Here is a 16,712-nt window from a genome sequence, read left to right on the forward strand (position 1 = left end):
GAATGCGGCCTGCAAAGGACGGCGCCGGGTGAGGGTCCAAGGCGGGGACTGGACCCCGCCGCGGGTTACAGAGCCCCGAGTGCGCAGCCGCAGGAGCTCAGGGGCCGCACCCACTGAACCTGAGCAGGGACAGGAGTGGGTCCGCGTGGCCTCATTTCCTCCACGGCCAATTGGAGGTGACAGAGAGCAGCGGATGCCCCTCCACAGACATCCCGGTGCTGGGGAGAGGGCATGCGAGCGCTTGGGATCACCAGGCTCCCTTTGACTGGTTGGGGCTCTTGGCTAAGTAATTGACCTCCGGAGCTTGCCAATGATGGGGTGAGACTTTCTGAAGTGAAATGAACAAACTAGGTTTCCATATAAGTAGGCCCCACCCTCACCATCAGGTGCGTTCCCAGGAGGGGGTTCGGGTAGGAGGGCTGAGGAAGACGCTCTGAGCCTTTCCAGAAGGGCCTCTTCTGCCCTTCGAGGCTCGGCTAGTGCTCCTTTATCCCAGCGCGATTTTCACTAGTGCCCTTCGTCCCTAGGTCATTATCTGCCTTCTTTGCACACCTTATCCTGAACTCTGGGAAAACAGCCCCTGTCCCTGCCCCTCTTGAAGTCAAAGAGTCAAGGGCAGAGCCAGACCCACAGAAGGTGCTCAAAGTCTTAACTAATCAGTTAGAAAAAACTAGGAGATAATATTCGAGCTGGGTTTTGAAGGATGTGTAGGAGTTCTCCAGGGGGAAGAAAAGAAGTGAATTCTAGGCAGAAACTACCTGTTCTTTTAAGGGTCCTTCCTAACCTTGGTTCCATTTGTGCTTCAGGTCATGGTAAAATAACAATGGCTAATGTCTACGGGCCAAAAGTACTATTCCAAGTTCTTCTACTTGTATTAACTCATCTGGTCCTGACAACAATCTTAGGAGGTAGAAAATGTGACCCTGGTCAGTGGTTGAGCTGCTATACAAAACTGGACAGGTGCTTGATACGTGAATGACAGACACATTAGTTCCCTCTGGAGGGGCAATAGGAGGTGGGTGTACAGTTCCTGATACTCAAGCTTATTTAATCCATCCATTCCTGTCTTCATCTATTTGAGTAATATTTATTGAGCATCTGCCGTAGGCCATACACGTAGAAGGGAACACATCAGTCAAGGTCAACCAAGTACACAAGTACAATGATGCAGACTGTGTTAAATGCCCCAAAGGAAATGATCAGGATGATGTGAGGGAGGGCAGCTAGGAAGGTGGAGCTGGGAGCACAGTGAATAACCGTGGGCAGAGAGGGGCGCCGAAGCCGAGCCCCTGCAGGATGCGAACAAGTCAGACACAAGAACAACCAGGAAGGGTTCAAAGCAGAGGGAACAGCAAGTACAAGGTCCCTGAAGCCAGAATAAATTTAGAGGAAAGAAAAGAAGACCAGTGTGAGTGAAGATGAAGGGACCGGGGATGGGTGGGGCTGAAAGTGAGGGCGAGGGGTGTGAGGAAGGTGACAGTGGCCTTCTTGACACTCTAGAGATGTCAGGAGGCCATTGGCTGTGTGAGTCAGGAGCGCAGGCTGGGGTCGAGGCATGGGGTCATATTTAAAGGCACGCCCTGGGTCATTGCCAAAGGTCAAGTTTAGATAGAGATGAGAGGAGCTCTTCGCCCTGCAGCCCTTCAAGTTCAGGAAGGAGGGGGCAGCAACAGGATGGAGAAGGCCCTGCCTCAGCAAGGAGGATGGAGGGACCTACGGTGTCAGATTCTGCTAAGGGAAGCAGGAAGAGGAGGACGGAGACCTGCCCTTGGTGCTTAGCAGGGGCCAGTGACCTTGACTCTGCAGAGAACTGTCTGTTGGGCAAACACCTGACCAGAGTTGCTTCCACAGAAGGTGGGAGGACAGAAATTGCAGAAAGCTCCCAGAGGCAATTCTTCTAAGAAAACTGGTGTAGAGAGATTGTCTTTGTTCAGGCTGCTATAACGAAAATATCACAGACTGGGTGACTTAAACAACACACGTGTATTTCTCACAATTCTGGAGTCCGGGCAGTCCAAGATCAAGGTGCCAGCAGATTTGGTTTCTGGTGAGGACTTTCTTCTTGGCTTGTAGCTGGCAAGCTGACTCTCCTCACATGGTAGAAAGAGATCTTGTGTCTCCTCATTTCGTAAGGGCACCAGTCCCATCATGGGCCCAACCCTTGTGACGTCATCTAAACCTCCTCACCTCCTAGAGGCCCTACCTCCTAACGCCATCACATTGCAGGGGGGACACAAACATGCAGTTGGCAAAAGATGGAGACAAAAGAGGTAGTAACTGAAGGGAAACGTTGGGGCTTAAGATGGGAGCTGTGAAAGAATGGTCCAGAAAAAAAGGTACATTGAGGATTTCATGGGGGGGTGGGGTGAGAGCTGTTGGAGTGTTCCAAGTAGGCGGAAGTGTATGAGATTAATGCCTGAGTGTCCACGGGCGCCTCAGATGGAGTCAAGGACACTCTTCCACAGTAACAGGAGGAAGGGCAGAGTCGGGGGTATAGATGCTGGATGTTTGGATGTGGAGGCAGGGGTGTCTGTAAATTCTCTTTGGACCGCTTCTCTATTTTCAAAGAGAGCAACAGAAGTCATCAGCTGAGAGGGTGGTTCGCCGGGAGGGCCTGGCACCTGGACCAGAAGGGTGAAACTCACTCAGGAGAGGATTTTAGGGTTGGTAGGCATCCCAAGGGCTTACTCAGGGTTAGAGTTGTATCAGGAGAACACATACTAGTTTGCACATAGAATTTAATGTAAAGGATCGTCAACTAGGAATAAAGACTTGTAAACTAGGTCACTGAAGGGGCAAAATAAAAACAGAAACTTCGGAAGTGGTGACCACCCCTGGAGTAGTGTTATTAAGATGTAGCAGCTTGAAGAGGGGGTGCCCTCAAGGAGGGGCTGCTCTGCTGGGGTCTCCGTGGGAAAGAACAGGAGGCTGGTTCTACCAATATTGGAATAACAGCAAACTGGATTCAACTGCTGCTTCTGGAATGTTCCAACTGCCACTACCCAGATGAAGAAGCAAGAGTGAGTGACACCAACAGAAACAAGCAGGAACCAAATAGGAAGAAGTCTCTTCTTTCTCCTTCAGCCTGTAGTCTCTTGTGTAGCCCGCCCCCCCCACCCCCGCCATAGGAAGAACCTGAAACCCAGCAGCTGGCAAAGCAGAAACGTGGTTTACACCCAAGAATTGCAGGGTGGACTATAACTGGCACAGGAAGCCTGAGTTTAAAACTAGACCTGTCAGCGTGGTGTGTTTCTTCCGACCGTGGTAAGCCCGGATTGGTCCTTGGCTAGGTGAGTACATGGCAGCCAGGTAAAGGGAGTGCAGGGTCTAAGCAACTGAGTGATTATAATGCAGGACCCTGGCATCTAATTGGTAAGGACGGGAGGGTGACGGTGGATGAAAAACATTCCAGTTATTAAACAAAAACTTTGACCTTTCACAGCTGAAGATCTCTTTAAAAGAAAAGGTTTATTAGGCTATTGCTAGAAATAAAGAAGACCCCTCTTGGGGCCTGGAGGCTAAACCACCAGCTCTGGGAGTTTTGCAAGCATTTTTATACATCAGGTAGCGAGGAGGAAGATGTAAGCCCTTCTGAAAGGATTTACATTAGCTATAGACACAGGGGGTGGGAGAAGCTGAAGCGGGGCTAGTTCTGCAGGGTGGGAAAGGAAGAAATGTTTGCTCCTGTGGGTTAGCGATGGGCAGCAGATGGGAAAGTTCATGTGTGAATAAGAAGCAGGGGCTCCTGGGGTTCTAGACCAGAGAAATAGCCCCCTGAAAATTAATCCTAAATTCCAAGCGATAGAGGGGAAGGGGAGCAGTCTTGTCACAACTGGTCCGCAGGCATTAACAGGGTAACTCTTCTTTCTCTTTCCAGCCGCTGTGAATTTAATTTGGAACATCTCTGAATTTTTTTTCCGGTCACAGTCAATGGAGTGTTAGGCCTGGGGAAGAAGACCCTTGCTACTCAGCTGTGGTCCATGGACCAGCTGCAGCATCTCTTGGGAGCTTGTGAGATATTCACGGTCTCAAGCCACCGAGGCCCAGTGACTAGACATCTGCATTTTAATAGGATCCCCAGGAGACTCCTGTCTACCAGCCAGTTTGAGAAGCACGGGCAGAACTGGGAAACCAGAAGGCGTGAGCTGGAAAGGCAGGAAATGGTGATCGGTGGGTGGGCGGCTTGAACTTGAGATTGTGCGAAGGGGTCAAATTGGAGTGTACCTCACTGCGGCAAGGGCAACGGCTGCGAGACACAGCCCCTGGGCACCAGCTTCCAGACTATTCGGTAGGAAGAAGCCAAAGTACTCTCCGGCATTGCCATCCCAGGGCCAGAAGGCCTCACCTACCCCAAGTTCGTGGGTTTGACTCTCATCCTATTAGCTGGCAATTTAAAGTTTAGTGAATTTCCCTCTTTTTCTTTCCAAGCCTTTCAAAAGTAGAGCGAAACTCTTTATTTCTCTTTGAGCAAATCCGCTCTGGCTCCCCTACTCCGATCCTTCTGGGTGAGACAGACCACCCGCCTCTTTCCTGCCTCTTCCGCCCCAGGCCTGCGAGAGCGCAGGTCTTGCAAGCAGGGAAAAGCAATCGCTCCCCGATCGTGCAGCCCCGGGCGAGACGGTGGCGCCAGAGGGGCGTGGCCGAGCGATTGGCTCGGCCTGAGCCCTGTGAGCTCTGTGCGCTGCGGCCTCTTTGCGTCTGCGCAGTTCGCTCAACTCCCTTTCTGCCTCCGCTGCCGCCATGGCGCCTGTGGTTAGTATGGCTCCGCGTGAGGCCTCGGCTCCGGGACGGGCACGTGGGCCTCGCTGGCCCGGCTCCTGCCGGGCTCGCGCGGGACGGCGCTCTGCAGCGTCCGCCCGGGGCTGGGCTGGCAGGCTGGCCGGATCGGGCCAGGGCCGCCGCCGGGCTCACTCAACTCCCTTTCTGCCTCCGCTGCCGCCATGGCGCCTGTGGTTAGTATGGCTCCGCGTGAGGCCTCGGCTCCGGGACGGGCACGTGGGCCTCGCTGGCCCGGCTCCTGCCGGGCTCGCGCGGGACGGCGCTCTGCAGCGTCCGCCCGGGGCTGGGCTGGCAGGCTGGCCGGATCGGGCCAGGGCCGCCGCCGGGCTCACAGAGCAGATCGGGATCGGGCCTCTGCCTGCGGCCAGCAGGGAGCTGCAGTGCCGAGGCTGCGGCCTGGGCAGGTCAGCGGTCCTTGGAGCCCGGCCGGCGTGAGGCAGCCAGGGTCCGGGCCTGGTTACCTGGGCGGAGGGCGGGGAAGGAGAAGGGAACCTGCCATCCTTGGGACCTGAGCATCCGGGAAGCCTATGGCCGGGACTCGGGGACGAGTGGAAGGTGGCCTGGCATGTTTGATTTCAGGGAGAGGCCAGAGTGTGAGGACCCCTGTAGCGTCTCTGTAGAAAGTCAGCCCCTCAGGGCGCCGCCGTACAGCACCTTCTTGGTGTTGGGCTCTCGTCTCAGCCGGGCTGGGACTCGGCCGTGCGGCGTCCTCGTGTCAGTCTGCCAGCATCCCACGTTACTAGGGAAAACTGAGTTTCCTACCCTCCCCTTTTGTTGGGACACTGGTGTTAACGTTTTCGGTTCACCTACTCTTTCTCCTTGGGTGGGCTCTTAATGCTTCTGTGCATTTGTATCATTTTGGTTTAAAACCATGATGGGAGGTATGGAGCCCGTTGTGGGCAGGTCTTTTACTTGCCGATTGTATATTTCCGGTGCTAGATCTTAAAGCTGCCCTTCTGCTTGTAACTAGGAAGAGATGAAACGAAAAAAAATCAATGATTTTTGCAGTAGCGAAATGTTTGAAAAGTCGACCGAGTTAATATGTTTTAGATGAAGTTCTTTTAAACATGAAGGGGGCGGTAAGATGTGTTCTCGGAAAGGTCTTTTTAGCTCCTGCAAAGCTTTTTAGAGCAGAAGTGCAGTTAAGTAGGTTGTACAGATGCTTTTGTAATGGTGTTAGAGTTTGTAGAGGGAGAAGATTAAGCTTTGTGAGAGTAAAGGAGCTAGACCCTTGTAGGATGTATGGCAGCTGATGGTTTGAAAGTGCTAATTCATAGACTAAATTAGTCAAAAAGGCCAGAAATTGTTGACGGTAGTGTTGCAGTTAAAACCTAAGTTTTGGCCTTACCCTTGTCCTGGCTGGGTGGATGTGCTGCTGGGATGGATGTTCAGTTAAGGTCACTGTGCTCGTGAGGGGACGTGGGACCGAATTAAGGGAGGATTGCTAGACTGGATCAGGACCTTAGTCTGGAAAGTTAGGACAAGTATTGATTTCACATTAAAATTGTTTTAGGTATGCAAGGCATTCGTATGCCTGTGACTGAGTCCTGGAATAAAAGGAGTATTTCTTGAAACTTTAGTTTTTGGAAATTTGATGGCAAAAGGAAAAGTTTACTGTGGTTCGTAAACTAACGGACCTCCATGCCTGTACAGATCGAGGAGGCAAGACGGTGTAAATGGTTCAAAAGTGCCAGAATGATTTCCCCTGATTCCCTTCCAGAAGGCTGTGACCCCCACGCCCCAAAGCTTAGGTATTATCCCACCTCCATTCTCGGGCGGAGCATGGCTCTTGGCACCTTTGCAAGGGAGCACAACTCCATGGGTTTCGCATTTGTATGGGCTTTTACACCTCTGGTGTTTTGAGTTCTTTTAATTTTTCGGGGCGGGGTGGGGAGCGCGACTGGTTGTGCCTTCATCTCTGTTTGTATACTTTCTTAGAAAAAGCTTGTGGCGAAGGGGGGCAAAAAAAAGAAGCAGGTTCTGAAGTTTACCCTTGACTGCACTCATCCTGTAGAAGATGGAATCATGGATGCCGCCAATTTTGTAAGTTATACCCGCGATGCCGGTCGGGGCGGTAATGAACCTTTGGAGATGTCGCTGGGAAAATGTAGTGGAGCATGTTTCTACTTCCGGCGCGTAGGCAGCTCTGCGGTTCTGGCTCGGCGTGGGAACTCTGGAGTGTGTTCTAGTCTCTTGTGCCTCAGCCTTCTCTCGTGTAACAGTCATGAGGAATAAACGAGTTGGGCCCTAGCACATCAGTGCTGGAAAACTTGCTTTTCCTCCATCGGCGTCCAAAAATAGTCTTACTTAAAAGTTACCAGGAAACAGGCAAACAGCCTCGGGTCCAGCTTCCCCGTGCACGTCGCTGTGCTTAAACATGAGCGATGGCCCTTATCCTCATGGGCAAGGGGCTGTCCCCGAGCTGGGCCCGACTGCTGGGATCTGGGGCACTGGGCAGATGGCAGCATGTCCTCAGGCTTTCCGTGTTACTAGCCTCAGAGTGTCAGTGTTGGTGTTAAAAATCCTACATGCTGACTTTTGGAGCTTGGTTTTTTTCAGACCTTGCTCTGTACTGAGTTTTTTTGTCCCTGCATTTGGCTCGTTCCCCAACGTTCCTCTACTCAACTCTAGGAAGTCAGCCTCGTTGCCACATTTTGACTCTGCACCTTGGTTTGGCATTTTCCTCTTCGATAATCACACTTGGGGAATTTGAGCTTCTTGGGCAGAAACTTCTAAATTTACATTTGTTCTCAGACTCCAGAAGGTCGACTGTTGCCAAGGTAACAGTCCAACAGGAATAATTTTCAAAAAAAAAAAAGAAAAGTTAAAAGTTTGGCCTTTGGGCCCCGGTTACACAGAATGGAATTCGGATGACCTCTTGTAGTTCTGTGCCCTTGTGGAGACGCCTTTTGTGTCCCTGTCCTGTAAGAAGTCTCTCTCTTGGCTCCATAGTTCCTTCTCTGTCCAGTGACTTCTCGCTTTTCCTCTGTGGCTTCTTTCCCTCCTAAGCTTTGTGGCTTCTCCCAGTTTGTGTCTGTGGGGGCTCTGTCCATTATTCCCTCCTCCCTTCCTCCATGCTCATATGCATATGTGGTCGTCTTTCCTTCTAGAAGTTTCCTTAGGATAGAAAACCTGAGTCACTTACGAGTCTCAGGTGCAAAAGCCAAGCGTTCGGACCTGGCGACTTCTCATTGTCAGTGAGCATGCTGTGTGCGCATGGGAGGTTTTTAATAGAGGATTGTAGGAGTTTTGGAGCTGAAAGAGACCTCATCTTTGCAATAGAAAGAAAACTAGAAAGTGTCTTTCTTTTTTTGGACAAAGACTCCTGAAGTCCACAGAGGCGAGTGAGCAGCCCAGGCTGCCACAGGGCTTTGCCGAGAGTCCTCCTCTGGGCCCCTGGGCTGCGGCCCCTTCTGTACCATGCACGTGGCCCCTGAGCAGATCTATGATTGTTTTGGTCACTGTTTTTGCTCCTCCTACTTGGTTGAAGACTGACTTTCTCTGATGGTACCGAGGACAGGGCTTTGTACTTCTTAGCTTCAGAAGTTGCTTGCAACCTCGGTTACCTGTACCAAGCTTATGGCTGTTTAGCTTAGGGTTTCCTGTCTACTCTACTTACCTTTGACCCACGAGTCAAAACCTTCCACGTAGAGGCACATTTGACCTGCGTGGTGCAGTCAAGTATGTTCGTGCTAGGATTTTAGAGTTGAATGGTGCCTTTTTCTAATTGCTATTCCTAGATTTCAGACTTACATCAATAGCTAAAGATCTATCATTTTTTTAAAAGATCGAACATTTGAAAAACTATATTTGTTCAGTGTAAGGAGTAGGAAAAATATTCTGGTGAGGTGAGTGGACTCGCTACTTCACTAATGGGTCAATTTGATGATTTTTACAGGAGCAGTTTCTTCAGGAGAGAATCAAAGTGAATGGAAAGGCTGGGAATCTCGGTGGCGGGGTTGTCACCATTGAAAGGAGCAAGAGCAAGATCACTGTAACTTCCGAGGTGCCTTTTTCCAAAAGGTATGGGGGACGTGTGATGAGTGTCCCTCGCCCGCATCCAAGCGCTAAGATTCCCACCCTCATCCAGGGCGCAGTGAATGAACGATCGAGCGAATGTGGTTGTGGTAGTTAAAAGTATTCAACTTCTGGTAGTTTTAAAAAATTTGTTTTCACAGGCTAAAGTATTTCAAGCAGTAAAGATGCTCAGACTTGCTTAGACTGCATTCTTAAAAATGAAGATACCGCTGCTTCCGCCTCTAGATCACACTGAAGAGCTTTCATTTTTAACTCTGTATTTCTTTTCTCTGTAAGTGTTACTCTGATTATGAGGAATCGGAAATTTCAATCGAAACCGAAGCCATTCCATTTAATTCCCGGGGGTCCAGTTTTTTTCCTGAGGCAGAGACATCAGTTCACCTACAGTGATGTATTATACAGTTTTTCTTTTGAGGATCAGCTTAAAGCACTTTCCAAGTCACTAAAGAATTGGGCACATTTATACCTAGCTTGCCCAGAGCCTGGGGTGTTCTTGGGGCTTTTAATCAAACTGAATCAAGTAGTGGAAAATAAGAAGGTGTGTCAGGACAAACTTATAGTTAAGGCTTTGCTTTTATTTTTAATGAGATCAATCAAGAGATGACTTGAAAGCTTAAGTGAAGGTCTCATTCCACCTGGCTGAGTTATTTTATTTGTGCAGAAGGCGATTTGATCTCTGTGACTGTAGGGAGGGACCCCAGGGCGTACCAGACGACCAACTCGCTGGGCCTCGCGGAGCTCCCGGGAAAGGTTCTATAACCTTCTGCGACCTCTTTCCGCGTTTACCAGCCTGGTGCGAGGGTGTCCTCTGATGCCGTTTACTTCAGTTCGCACAAATGTTCTGTTCTTCACCCAGTGGAGGAAGAAAGGAACCTTCATCTTCCATTAAAACTTTCCTGTCTTGATGGTAGTAGTTTCAAGAAAATAAAACATTCAAGGGGTTCCTAATCTAGAACCTTCTCTTGCTGGTTTCTGAACTTCTCCGCTTTTCACCTAGCTTCCCCTCTACTTTCTATTATGAAAAGTTTCAAACTCCCTGAACGTTGGAATTATCCACCTCACCCAAATACGATATGACAGAAATAATAAATGAAAGAAAAACAATACTTTTTTAGATGGAACGACCAGATTGATTTATTTTTACGTAGGGAAAAGTGGATAGAATTGAACAGAGGTCTTCACATCTTTGTGAAGATTGCTTTGTTGGCGTAAGTAACACCGTTGAACAGTATTATTCATTTCTTAGAGGCGTGACTGTGTTGATCCTTATCAGTTGGGTCTTTCCTCACATGCTAGTCTGCCCGTGTGGCTCCTTTACCCTCAGTCGGAAGAGGTAAGTATCAGAGCCCCGGTCGCAGAGGTTCGGGAAGGCCACTCGGCCCAGCAGCCGGTTTCCTCGGCGCTCTGTGCCCTTTTCTCTTGATGGCTCGGGAAGATGCCGGCGTAGATCAACACCAGGAGAAAGGTGCTCTGACCGCAGAGCTGGAGCAGGGGCGGGGTGGTACCCTGTCCTAGCGTTGGGCAGTGCGTGTCACACCGCAGGAGCGAGTGTGTGTGACACAGCCCTAAGAGGCAGTGCCCGTAACCTGAGCAGCCTCTAAAGGAGGTCTGAGTCGGTGAGGTGACGAGGAGCGGGCACCGGAGGCCCCCGGGAACCCAGTGGCTTCTCCACGAAGTGGTGGCTGTGTGCTTGGCTGTGTGCTTGATTGTCCAGTGACCGCCCTATCTTTCTCCGAATGTCACTGAAAACCATCTTTCAGGTGTTCGCTATTGTTTCGTAGACGACTCTTAGATCTTCTTACCTGTCCTCATTTTTATTGCCAGTTTAGATGAAACGTGGCTACTCATTCTTGTTAGATCACTGGCCGGGTGTATTTGCCTTATCTTTGCCATTTTTGAAAGGTGAGAAAACGCCTTGAATGGTAACGATTTTGAACACGGGTTTTTCGTCAAAGTTACAGAGTTTCAGAACGCAAGCAGGCCGGGTGTCCAGCGGAGTTCTCAAGTGTTCTCTCTCTGCAGGTATTTGAAATATCTCACCAAAAAGTATTTGAAGAAGAATAATCTACGTGATTGGTTGCGCGTAGTTGCTAACAGCAAAGAGAGTTACGAATTGCGTTACTTCCAGATTAACCAGGACGAAGAGGAGGAGGAAGATGAGGATTAAAGTTCGCTTTATCTGCAATAATTTGTACGAGTCCCTTGAATAAAACTTGGGAACCAAATCGGTGGTTTTCCTTGTATCTCTGCAGTGTGGATTGAACAGAAAATTGGCAATCGTAGTAAAAGGGCTTCACTTGGGCTGCCACTCACTTCTCTGTAATTAGACTTTCCTTTCTGGCTTGAAAACGTCAGTTCTCGAGGTAGTCGTACCAAACTAGAAGAGTAAGTCTCCTGTAAGGGAACCGACGACACTTTGACATTGAGCAGGTGGATGAGGGTGTGGAAATGTGAGCTGCAGTCAGTCACCGTTTCACTATCAAAAAGTGACAGTTTCGTACGGTGCTTTTCCCAGATTCAGGAGTATAAATGTGGGGACTCCTAGTGGGAGCAAAACCGGCGACTTCCTTCTGAGGTTCCCTTTGTGGGGAAGGGGCAGCGCTGATAAAGATGCAGGGTCCCGGGGCATTTGTCTTTTCGTTTTTTGATGACAGTACTCTTGATGCCCATAATTATGTATGTTGATCTGTTTTCTTCCTCTAGAAATAAACTGTGGTCCTTTGGCGTTGCTGCATATTCTGCTGCCCCCCACCCAGGAAAGGGTTTGGAGAGTGACTAAAAGTCCCAGGTTTTAAATTTAAATAAAGTGCCAAAAATGAATTTGTAAATAATGGTGGTTTCTCCGCGTCTTTGCGACTCACTGTCCCTTTGGCCGCCAGCAGGGGGAGCTAGAGACGGGCAATAGAGTTTCCAGCTGTCAGCACCTGCGTGTGTCCTGGGTGGGAATTCTTTGCTGCCCAGAGCTGAGTCTTCATGGGGGCAAGACACAAAGGCCAAGCGGTTAGGAGACAGACAGTTCAGGCTGAAAGAAATGTTGAGATGCCCAGGAACTAGTCGCTTCCATGCCACTTAGACCGTGACTAGATTTAACATCAAGTCATTCTACAAACTGACGTTAAGCAGGCCGAAATGGCAAGTGTTCCTGCATGATATCAGGACAGAAAACACGACGATTCGGGTGCAGAGTCTAGAGGTCTGCGGAGGGTTACCTAAGAGGCTATAAAGATGTAATCGTCGCTGACAGAAAATCAAGAATGTTTGCAGGTGACTTTGGAAAGAGACCCTGATGCCTTATGGTGCCCTTGTAAAATCCTTTAAACAATTCTGCAGAAGTGTCTGCATTGTTTATAATGATGGTGTATAAAATCCGTGTTTTAAAGAGCTTGCCTACAGCTAATTTCCACACCTGAGATTCTTGCGTCTGCCAGTTGCATAGCTGGAAATTAGATGTTCGAATCCTATGTTGGCTCCAACTCAACATTTGGTGCTGCTTGGGTTGAATTTAATGTGTTGAGGCTTTGCAATTTCATTTGTGCCAAAGGCTCTAGCATTTTCTATTTCTATGCAAATTTCCCGAAGCAGAATTGTTTGCACGTTTCTCTGCCCTCACAGGAGGCAGGGTTTCTTTCCAATTCAACAGAGGCATCACTTGCTCTCGGGCACTGCCCCTTACCTGACTAAGTTTGTGAGTAAGTTTATGTCTTGAGTTTGCAAATTTGACTTGCTTGTCGCATTGATGTTTCCCTGTGATAATTCTTAAATTCCTAGTGTGGTTGTACAGTTTTAACCCTGGGTTGGAATTAGCATCTAAGTTTCTTTAAACCACTCCCAGATTTTAAAACTTGTAATAAAATGGAAACTTACTGGTTTTTCTATGTCTTTTTGAGCTCTTGTAATTGAGTTTTGATCACATTTTATATTAAAGTGGCTAACACATGGCTACTGTTACTGTGCAAGGCTTTTTTTTTTTTTTTTTTTTAAAGGATTGGCATGTCAGTCTGTGTAGCAGTGAAAGTTGTGTTGTTTGTCCTCAGTGATTAAGTGCTGTACTGACAATGACCTTGGTCTTCATTAAGCTTGAGAAGACGATACCCTTAGTTCCCATTTTTCCCACCGTAGCTGTGCCTCAGCGAGATTTTGCAGGTGACAGAACAGCTCTCCATGTAGAATTTCTTCAGATCTTTGCAAACAAATAACTTTTTCTAAGAGGGGAGACACAGTATCAACCGAATTACATTACACCCATTATTATACCAGCCGTGCCTGAACCACATTCTCGACCAATTTCCTTTATACCTCATGCCTCAACTGCCTGATCGGAAACATTCAAGGCACAGGAACACATTGAGTCATGGGGAGTTTCAGGCTGAGATTTAAGATCAGAAGCAAAGTGGGAAGTTGGTCTCATCCTCAGCCGACTCCACTTGCCGATACATCTGCCATCTCTCATCTGCAGGTTTAATAGTTTTCCTTTCGAAAGCCTCGGTGGCCCCCTTCCTGTGACTTAGTCGTACAGGTGCTGTTCTGAGTGGTGGTACCTAGGAGCTCTCCAGGAAGAGCCAAGCGTTGAAATACACAGGTCTGAACTGGTCACCAGCGGTGCCTAGCACGGGGGTGTGCAGAAACATCTGTGTCAGAAACGGGGCGGGGAGGGATTCAATCATAAGTATTTTTAAGAAAATTGGTCAAAATTACAGAATGTCCTGCGGTGTTCAGACCTCAGCCTTTTAATTTTAAGGGGACACTTTCTTGGAAGGTGAGCAGGACCCCAGTGAGGCCATGATGGTCCCCTGTCAAGTCACTGATAACTTCAGGAGAGAGCCTGAAAGGTGACTTTGGTGGCCCACTTGTTGCCAACGTGGTCCTCATGATTCACCCCAAGTGTTGGAGACACAGCTGGGTGCTGACCCCTCCCTGTGGAGGGGGGGCACATACTTAGTCCGTGGGGCCCTGACACGAAACTACAGATTTGGCAGTGCCGAGGGGACAAACCTCCCCGTGGGGACCTTGGACAGCACAGGGCTGGCTGGGGTCATAGGCCACCTGTGGCTGACTCTTCTCTGGGGTCCTAGGCTTGGCGGTGGCTTCCTTCTGGAAGGTAGAGCAAGCAGCCTGGTCTGCTGGAGAAAGCAGGGGAACTCTGCCTTGTCAGTGAAGCCTGTCGACCCCAGAAACTAAAACCTAAGGTTTTGCAATCCAAACACTTTTCTCACCTTTGGGAGGATTTGAGAATCCACGTTCTTTTTTCTAGGCTATTTCAGGCCAAGCCGAAACAGCTTAAAGGCTGTGCTGGTCGGCTGGGTGGCTTAGCTGCTGCCAGCGCTGACTCCTAGGATGCTTTAACATAAGGCTTACACAGTACTTCCTCGGGTTCAGGGCCCACCACCAGGATATGCCTTTCTGAGAAGCCCCCTTTCCCTCCCCTGCAACCCCAAGTAATTTGAATTCCGGTGGGGCCAGGCTCCCCCTTGAGAAGTGGTCTTCAGTAAAGGTGAAGTTGATACGCAGGGGTGCTCAGCCTTCATTTCACCCCTCATCCCGCCAGCGACAGTCTCACCTGCTTTTGACGAGGCTGGGTCGGAACTGTGAGCTGTGTGCTGACTGTGAGGGGTGCAGGAACGAGCACCTCCCTGCCCTTCAGAGGCCTGGTGTCACGGAGCCATCAGGTGGCCACGGTGGAATATGCTGCTAAAGGGAGGGTCCCGGTAGGACTTGGGGGGCCCATAGGGGACTCGGGCTGAGTAGGGTACGTGTCCGAGGTATTAGCCGTTGCAGCTCTGCTCTCGGAAAAACATTTTTCTCGTGGTGCTTTTATCACCCATGTATTAGAAAACATTTTGATTTTGAATTGTTACTGAGGTGTAATTACAAGCTCTGGGACCCACGAATACAAGCATCTCCTTTCCTGAAGCCGTAGCCGTAATTACTAATTCCTTGTTCTCGGAATTGCAGAGTTTATTGCATTTTCGCTTTTTTTAGGGATGGCTTTTCACATCAGGCATTTTTGACCCATTGTCAATAAAATGCACAGCTATAGTTCAGTGATAATAAGAGCTCTCTTTTAAATGTTACAGATTTCCAGTCAGAAGTCCATTTGTCTCTGCCATTCCACGTTTTGTTTTGCTTTTGGTCCTTAAGCTGTTACCTGGCCGCTGGCCGCAGCGCTCGGCGAGACCAGGATGGGGAGCGGGTCACGAGCGATGAGCATCAACTCTTAATTTTTGCCAAATGAAGCAGTTGGAACTGTTCATTCTTAAACGATGGCTTGACTTTCTCAGCCCGGCCTTGGGAATCGGAGCCAAGGTTAATGGGGTGTGTGTGTGTGTGTGTGTGTGCGTGTGTGCATACGTGTGCGTGTGTGTGTGGGGGGGGCTTTCTGATGATGGCAAATACTGCGAGGCAATTTCTCTAAAGTGGAACAGGGGACCTGAGTGAGTGTCCTGGCCTCATCCTGCCAGCTGGCGGGGCTTGGGCTGGGGCTGGAGACTGGGTGGGGGGGCACATTTGGCAACACTTAGGGTTTTTTTTTTTCCCCCTGGATGGTTAACAGGTCTTGAAAGGGCAAGGCAGCCTTGTCGGGGAAAGCCTTGTCGGGAAAGTGCAGCTTGCTGGAGCATCCATGGTTCAGAGCCCCCTCGGCTAGACGCCAGAGATGTGAAATACAGCTCTGGGCCACCAGCGGCCCTTTGCTGTCCCAGCCCGCCCCCCTGCCGCCTTTCCCTTTGCCCTTGCACTGGGCTCATCCGACATCTCTCTAGTGTGGTTTAAAGGGACCTGGGAGGAGAAGGGATTCCCAGGTCCCTGCACTGTGACCCAGGGGGCTGCACAGACCTGGCCCTGCCCAGAATGAATGAGGAGGAGCTTTTGTTCGGGTGTCTCCGGAATTAATTTGGATGGAAAAGGGGAGGGAAAATCGGCTGGACATCTTTCTAGCTGTCCCCAGGCTATCCATCTCCTTCTGGTCACAGCTTGGACACAGCTTATACTCACCGTGGCTTGGGTCATGGCCACCTCCCTAAGAGATCCTGCATAGACTAGGGTGCTCTCCAAGAACAGGCACAGCTCCCTTGGTTCCCCAAAGGCCCCAGGAAAGGGAGACCCCTACTGACGATGTCAGTGTGGCCCGGACGGGGCTCAGGGGCTCAGCCAGGACCAGAGGGGCTAGTGCTACCGGGCCCCCTCCCCCTCTGCTTTTGACTTCGCAAGTCAGGCAGATCCTGGGGGTCTCTGGCAGCGACCTGGGGCTCCAGTGGGTTCCCCCAACGTGTCTGGCCGGAGGCGGTGAGGTGACGGCGCCCTCACTTCACTGGCCATCCCGCCGGCCACTGAAATTTCCACGGTCTTACAGTAGCTTTAAGACCCGCTGCAGCCGAGACTGAATGGCGGCGCCCATTTAAAATTCCAGTCTTGCTCCCGAAGGCTTTGGCCTCCATCTTCACCTTTAACGACCCAGGGCTGGTGGCGGCGCCTCCCGCTCCGCCACAGGTGTCGCTTCTGAGCGGGAGTTTTGGGCACAGAGAACGCAGATCCGCACCACCCGTCAGGGCTCCGGGCCGGCCTTGGACGAAGGCAGGCGGGTGGGGGGAGGCGGGTGCGACCGAGTGAGGGAGGAGCCAGCTCGCCCCAAGTTTTCCAGGGGGTTCAGACCGCGGGTCGCCGGGGCGGCCCTTCCCCAAGTGCGGGACACGTTTTTCTTCTCATTCTCTTTCGAATGGGGGTTTGGAGCGTGTAGAGGCCGGAACCGTGTGAGAAGCGGCGAGGGTCCCGGCGCGTATGGGCCAACGGCGGGAGTTCGCCGTGCGCCGCCCGGGGACCCTGCTTCCGCGCCCTTGGGGACCCCGGAGCTGATGCACCTTCCCGGAGGGGGCGGGGGCGAGGGCGGGGGCGAGGGCAGG

General features: G+C 50.5%; 1 protein-coding gene across 3 annotated transcripts; it reads left to right on the forward strand.

The window, feature by feature from the left end:
- The first annotated feature begins 4,598 nt into the window (after positions 1–4,598).
- On the forward strand, positions 4,599–11,645 carry RPL22 (ribosomal protein L22). Of its 3 annotated transcripts, XM_015591334.2 has the most exons (5): positions 4,599–4,752; positions 6,718–6,822; positions 8,678–8,802; positions 10,840–11,008; positions 11,521–11,645. In XM_015591334.2, the coding sequence occupies exons 1-4, from the start codon at positions 4,741–4,743 to the stop codon at positions 10,982–10,984; spliced, it is 387 nt and encodes a 128-aa protein (XP_015446820.1). In that variant the 5' UTR covers positions 4,599–4,740; the 3' UTR covers positions 10,985–11,008; positions 11,521–11,645. The 3 variants fall into 3 exon arrangements, with proteins under 3 accessions (XP_015446820.1, XP_006914459.1, XP_006914458.1); XM_006914397.3 differs by having other exon boundaries at positions 10,840–11,637; XM_006914396.3 differs by lacking the exon at positions 4,599–4,752 and adding an exon at positions 4,916–4,952 and having other exon boundaries at positions 10,840–11,637.
- The last annotated feature ends 5,067 nt before the right edge of the window (positions 11,646–16,712 follow it).

Source organism: Pteropus alecto, unplaced genomic scaffold, assembly GCF_000325575.1.
Source record: "Pteropus alecto unplaced genomic scaffold, ASM32557v1 scaffold125, whole genome shotgun sequence".
Taxonomy (NCBI): domain Eukaryota; kingdom Metazoa; phylum Chordata; class Mammalia; order Chiroptera; family Pteropodidae; genus Pteropus; species Pteropus alecto.

Excerpts from the sequence above, each read along its gene's own strand:
- RPL22 (XM_015591334.2), top strand. Across the intron at positions 6,823-8,677 it reads TCATGGATGCCGCCAATTTT|GAGCAGTTTCTTCAGGAGAG; the intron begins GTAAGTTATACC and ends TGATTTTTACAG. Across the intron at positions 8,803-10,839 it reads GAGGTGCCTTTTTCCAAAAG|GTATTTGAAATATCTCACCA; the intron begins GTATGGGGGACG and ends CTCTCTCTGCAG.